The sequence below is a fragment of the Fulmarus glacialis genome, unplaced genomic scaffold (assembly GCF_000690835.1).
Source record: "Fulmarus glacialis isolate BGI_N327 unplaced genomic scaffold, ASM69083v1 scaffold17549, whole genome shotgun sequence".
NCBI lineage: Eukaryota > Metazoa > Chordata > Aves > Procellariiformes > Procellariidae > Fulmarus > Fulmarus glacialis.
This window is the reverse complement of record NW_009231583.1, coordinates 36,472-43,378: the sequence shown is the minus strand read 5'-3', so window position 1 is coordinate 43,378 and position 6,907 is coordinate 36,472. Positions and strand designations below refer to the sequence as shown.

At 39.9% G+C, this 6,907-nt stretch overlaps 1 protein-coding gene across 1 annotated transcript in view; it reads left to right on the top strand.

Moving 5' to 3' along the window:
* Positions 1 to 6,907, top strand: part of LOC104081775 (receptor tyrosine-protein kinase erbB-4) — a gene marked incomplete at both ends in the record, with an annotated part of 65,395 nt that overhangs the window by 33,566 nt on the left and 24,922 nt on the right. Inside the window, one exon of the mRNA XM_009584638.1 lies at positions 1,404 to 1,558. Coding sequence (XP_009582933.1) covers positions 1,404 to 1,558 — 155 coding nt within the window. The remainder of the gene's footprint in view (positions 1 to 1,403; positions 1,559 to 6,907) is intronic.

The window sequence follows — 6,907 nt, the reverse complement described above, 5'->3', positions numbered from 1 at the left end:
GGGAAAGAATTCTGCTCATGTTAAATTGGTGCTGGGAATAAACCTCCTTGGATCAGCCTCCTTAAGAAAATGGTTTAAAAAATAGTGTCCTTTTCTTTCCTGAGTTGTCTTAATGCCTTAGTGGTACAGATGCACAAAGTTTTTAAATTACAGCATTCGGTTGCGATTTGAGTGCCCTCTTTTATCATTGTTTTCATTCTTTATACTCAGTTCTGTCCTGTTCTACTACAACTTCAGTTACTTTCCCCCACACACAAAAAAAGTGTAGGAATTTGTCTCAATATCTCAGCGACCTTAAACAGTATGTTGTTTGGGTTTATTTACTTAGGATAGCCTTTTAGGTTGTTTTGATAGAGAATTTTTTTCATGCATCCTAAATGAATGTTAACTGCGGCTGTCACCTTCATAATGGCCAGTGAGTCTTCTTTCAAAGATTATTGCTCTTTTGTGAGATAGAAGTTGTCTCTTTCTTTTAGTCTTTTGTATATTGCCAAGATTAAAAGTCACAAGTATCCTGGGCAATGAGGAGTTGTATTTTAGGCTCTTCATCACTGAGAAAATTTAACCTATAACTTATTTCCTTATTTCCTTATATGACTTACCTACTGGATAGAGAAAAAAAAAAAAAGGCATTACACTGACAATCATTCTCATAATCTTTTTTTGCTGCAGTACTGTGTTTTATGCAACACAACCATAAAGCAAGAAGCTAATGTTTCAAGTGCTCAACCCATGAGGGAAATTTCGATTTGTAGCAGGGCTTATGGACATAAAATCCTAGACCAGTGCCCAACCTGAACACCAGATTTGGTTATACGGTGGCTTTTCATCACAGCTTTAAAATTTTATTTTTACATTGTCCAGGAACCTTGATTTATAGTTCTTAACAGTCTAGTCTACATATGTATTAAGAAGAAGTAGACCTTGCAGTTCTTCAGTATTGTTGTGACCAGATACCATAGGGAGAACATAGTGTGGAAAGTAATTCTGGAGTGCAGAGGTAGGGGATCCCACCGAAAGGCCATTGCAGTTGCTTTTCAAATATGGTTCAGTATAGAACAGTGTTGCAGGAAATTTCTCAGGTGGGCATGAAGTCCTTTGAGTTAAGCACACCAGTAATACTGAGAAACCTGTTTAGAAGCTGGAATTTAGTCTTAAGCTCTACAGAGTAAGTTTACGGCCAAAAGCACCAGGATTTACATGTGTGCTGCTCTACCAGAGGCTGGAACCATGCAGCTAACTCGCTATTTGTTGGGAAAGAAATGCTACTACAGTTATTGCCGAGTGTGCTGTCATGCTAGGACCTGCAATTCTAGTGCAGCAGGAAAAGACAGAGTAACTTGAATTTCTTTCATGAATTGAACTTACTTTCATTCAATTGAACTTTCTTCTATGCTCTCCAGGGACCTGACCACTGCACGAAGTGTTTCCATTTTAAGGATGGTCCAAATTGTGTGGAAAAATGTCCTGATGGCTTACAGGGGGCCAACAGCTTCATTTTCAAATATGCTGATGAGGATCGTGAGTGCCATCCATGTCATCCAAACTGCACCCAAGGGTAAGTGCAAATTCTGTGAACTGAGCCATCCTGTTTACTGTTTATAGTACATCATGATTTAAATACACTTTGGCTTGGTAAAGCGCTTGTCCCACTCCTGAAAACAGGGTGTGTGCAGCAGTAATGTAACGTTTTATTTCCAGGTCTCTCATGACATTCAGGTTCCAGTCGTGAATGTCCAGCAGCTTATCAGAAAAACAGCTTACACCCCTTTTGAAAACCATAGAGAGCAACTTTTCACAGCAGTGCTCTTAGCTTTCCTTTTTGACTAGCACTGGTTTGTAGCAAATGCGGCCGTTGACACTTATGTAAGTGTAGGCCTGTACAATGACTTTATTTTTAGTATTTACTTGTTGACAGAATTTTCATCTCTGCTCCTTGGTATTTATGAACTAACCTGGCAGCAGTACCATGAGACAAAAGTGTTGCTGCCCTCTTTTTCATATGGGAACTGATGCAAAGGTTTTTTCTGAAATCAGACTCTGTACGGGAGTCTGAGTCTGAGCATCAATTTCTCAAGTCCTGTCTAAGTGCCCAAAATCACTTGTTACATTTGGAAATATACAGCCGATGTATCTGAGCCAGAATTAAGAATCTTTGCAACAAAATAATAGTAGTTGCATACACAACTATTGTTTTGTATGGGCCACTTAAGTTATAAATGTCTTTCAATGAGACGGTTGGTGGTGTCCAGCATACAAAGAAACGGAGAGGCAGCCAGGGGAAAAAAGAGAAAACTTCAGCCAGTGAAATAATTTTTGACAAGAGGCTTTTATTGTTTAGCGGCTAAAATTAAACCAGTAAATTATTCAATGTAATCTTGATGTCAACAGCTGTTGCCATTCAAAATGAGACCTTTTGCTGGTTTTGCAAATCTAATTACAATAGAGCCATTAGGGAAATGAAAGTGAGATCGCAAAGACACAGCCAGGATCTGTTACAGATTTGTCTTCCCCTCAGACTCTTTAAATCAGTTACACAATAAGAAAAATGCTGCTCCTGTGGAAGAAGAGTGAAAGAAGAAACAATATGAAAAGATGAACTCACTGCAGGAGCTCTGGTCCTGGCTTTAATAGGTGGTGGAGGTGCCAATTCTAATCAAATCTGACCAGCCCAGCTATGGATGATAGATTTACTGTCTGCCCTGTATAAGAAGTGCCTTGCAGCTTTGCTGGCCTCTCAGAAGACCAGGATGTGACATTCCCTCTTCCCATTCCCTCCTCTTTTCTGGGGAGGTCTAACTGATGTAACTATTACTAATCTTCATGGCACAACTGTCTTTCTCTTAGACCAGGAAGGGAGCAGAATGTTTTCCATGCCTTTCCACTTCACATGCATCGGTATTTTGCAAGTGGGTGGTTGTTTTATTCTCCCTGGATAGAATGGGATCAAGAAGGGAGGCTTTTATGCCTTGTGAGGAAAATCTGACATTCTAGTTCATAAACAAATGGGAAGAGCATTAGGCAGTTGTAACTGAATGTGCCGGTATTCACTGGCAACCCTTGGTGACACAGGGTTCCTTTATGCTGAGTTACGTTGTAATTTAATCCTTGAACTTCCAGTTTTCCCTTCTTTTTATTTTCTGCAGCTGATTAGGTGAAAGAATTTCTCAATTAGCATCGTGTGCCAATCCCCAGAGAAATGTCAAACTACCATTAGTAAAAGGGCCAAAGGTCTCACCCAGGTTACATACACAAAGGTGTGGTTATGTCCCAGATGAGGAGCTGTCCCTTTGCCATGAGTCAAATACTGTTCCTCATAGAAATCCTCATCCTCTTATTGAAGAGTTAATGTGTCTATTAGGTATTTTGTTATCCTTCATAAAAACAACACCCCACCACCCCCCAAATCTGGGTAAGTATGGGTATTCTTTTCTAGTGTTCCTAAAGACTTTCTGGCATGTGATTATGTTAATGAAACTATTAATGAGTGCCCCAGATGTTTGGGGTTTATGGGTTGTCCATCTTCTTGCCAATGTTGTCAATGGTTAAATGTGCCCACAGAGAGAAGGGAAATCAGTTACTCTCTCTCCTTTTCTCTTTCAATACTGAATTCTCTAGTTTCATACCCTTCCTTTAGAAATTAATATTTAAATTCTGCTCAGTCAGGATTCTTCAGTGAAATAGGTTGTGGAGGGAACATATCTTGATATTTGGCTCACGACAGAATGGTACAGAGAAACCGTAATTCTACTTCATCTAGCATGTCTGTTCTCCTCTCTGTCAGATCAATTGCTGGAATAAAACCGATGCTCTCGCAGTACAGCTTGGATATGCATGAAAAAGTGTTGAGCTGCTGCAGAGCAGTGCTCCCAGTGTGGTATTATCTCATTCCTGCAGTGCTGCTCTCTTTGAATCAGGGTGCTTGCTAAAATGGATTCTTAGTTCTCATACGTTGTTTCTAGTCATTCCCACCTGTTGCTGTCACCAAAAAAGATATCTGTCCCACTTCTGTGTTTCCTTGAGCGCTTTGCCACAATTTTGTCATGGCACTTGCAGATGATTGCTTTATACCCCAGAGCGTGAGATTTGGTAACACCATTCTCCTCCCTTATTCGAATATAATGACTGCTTCTGTTAATAGGTGTGTAATTATCCAGCCCTGTTAATGATCTTACATTGACAAAGAGAACTATCAAGGAGTGACTTCCTTGGATGCAACAACTGTGCTCTTGGCTTTGCATCCCCATGATAAACATCAGCTACTTGAAGCCAGGTTGGAGTAGGTATGAGGCACGTGGGACAGCTATCCCACTTAATTCAAGAAAGCCAGAAAGCATTTGGCACCTCTTCTTGCAGAGCTAGCCAAAATGGAACACTTTCACAGACATGAAATACTAATTATATAATAGCATTTGACAGCCTGCTTCCTCGCAGGGCAAGATGCAAATGGGAGATCTTCACTGGACACCTCCCCTCATCATAGAAAGGCATTTTCTCACACAACTTTTTGAAGGAAGTGTATTACTCTTCACCAAAACCTTATTTTCCTTGTAAGCCAAGACCAGAGAAGTCATGGGAGCCTTATCAACACGTGTGTGGTCCAGAAGGGATTTGAAGGCAGCAGGACTGTCTTGCCCCTAAAGCTTAGGTGTATTTTTAGGAAGGCGTTATGAATTCCAGATGAAACAATAGTGCAAATTCAGTGGCAACAAACTCTGAATAAGAAACTGTTATTATTTTGTTGATGCAAAATTTCCTCTTACCCCCTGCCCCAGTTCAACTTTCTTACTATCACCATCAGTACGCACTTCCTGTTAGCAAAGTAAGCCCCTGGTTTTGAGTTGTCTGGCTTTTTCCGTAGCAATGGTTGGATGACCACGTCATCGCCACAACTAAGGTTTTCTCCTGTCCAGAGTTAATCCATTTATGCCATTGTATAATCAGTTTTGTTTGTTTCCAGTGACAAAGATTTTTGAGAATTCATCTGACTAGAAATGGCTTTGCTACTCCACATCTGTGAACAGTTAAGACCCCACCTTTCAATCTTAAGAAAAATTGACAAAAGACAGTATTTGTGACAGAGGGAAAAAGGATTGTTTCAGGAAAAAACAGTTGTTAATCCAATTTTCAGAACTGTTTTAACTCATCATTTTCTTTCAGAGGATGATTATCTGTAAAGCTAGGATGAACTCCAAATGTAATTTTCTGTGTAAGCTGTATTGGACTGTTGTAAAGTACTGAATATATCATTAATAAATTGGCATGTATCAGTTAACCAGTTCATTTTACAGAGCGAACTTGGAAATGAAAATATCATCCAGACTCCAAGCAGAAGAAGGAACCCTGGGGGTGAATGGAGTACCAGTGTGATGTATGATTGTGTCATGCTTGTACTTATATATGTCAAAAAGCCTGAAACCAAGGAAATTACTTCCAGCGGAAAAATAACTAATGACTTGGTGGTGCAAAATAACTTGTTAATAGATATTGTCATTACTCACACAGTATTGTACTTTACTGCATGTAATCGGGACAGCCAGTCAGAGAGTAGGAAACTGTTCAACGTGACTAGGAGTAATGGAAATTGCACCTGGACAGAGTTTTCTGTTTGGGGCTGGGAAATCCACTGAAGAAGATTACAGGTTTAAATAAAAATCAATGGTATTTCAACTTGGAGTGGGTGAGGTCCAAACAGCGGTGTCTTCTTGGATTCAAGTCCTATTCTCAAAGTCTGAGAGAATAAATGTACAGATGTGAAGTGACTCCAAGACAATAGGCTCTTTATGTTAGTCTGCCAGTTATCTGAACTAGTAATGGGCTCTCAGACCTCTAATTTGAAGAGGGCCTTTTTTTTATTTATAGCAAGAGTCTGAGCTCAGCTTCTCTTGACATGCTAGGAAATGGAAGATCTGAACAACTTTTTTTCAGCCTCCTTCATTACTGAACTGGTTCTCTGCAAATTGCTGAGAATTAAAGGAAGAAATGTTGGATATGTTTGAGACTGCTTAGAATTGAGACAGTCCTGAATTCTGAAGTCCTGAAGCCCAGGACAGCTGAAATTTCAAAAAACACCCATTAAGAGCTCTCTCTAATAAGTTTTTGAACTGCATTTAAATCTACCCTTTCTATTTATGCATTATCTGGCCACCTGCGTATTTAATGAATCCTTTTTACGTCTGCACATTTGCGGAAGGAAACCATTCTTGAGGAAATCCTTACAATTTGTGTTTGCATGTCACTGTTTTTATGTAAAAATAAAAATTAAAGTAAACAAGAGGTAAGGTTCACTATCGCTCTGCTCTCCCTGATGGGCAGGTAAGGGGAAATTGAATTCACTGAATTTATTTTATAATGGCAGATAGCTAATTTAAATGCAGCAAAAGCTGATGAGTGGCAAGTGATGGTGAAGTGGAAAGAAGATCTCATGGGAGCATATTTGAACTCTTTGAGATTTTTGACATGCATATCCCTCTATCAAAGCCAAACTGAAAGCAGGAGACTTAAAAGAGAGTTGGGGATCATACCTTAAATTTAAAATGCCTCAACAGAAGTGAGTTTCAGTCTACTGATATGTCAGATCACCTGCTCCTCAAGTAGACGTGCGGCCAAAGAGCCTGTTAATAAAATGGTTCTGAGATCTTGTTAGAGAGTTGGAATAAGTCGTTTGGTTTCCTTAAAATGCTGAGAGCTAGATACTCCCCGTGGCTACAGAGGGACTAGCTGGGCATTCAGCACTAAGGGGTGTCAGGTTGTCTTAACCCCTAAAACCTTAACTTTAGGTATCTGTCTCTGAGAATCCTGACTGCTGTGTGAATGTGTAATTGACTTGCTATCTGAATGCAGAGGACCTAGGACGCCACTTCACCTACTGCTCTTCACGAGGGCAAGGAAAACCCACACATACCCA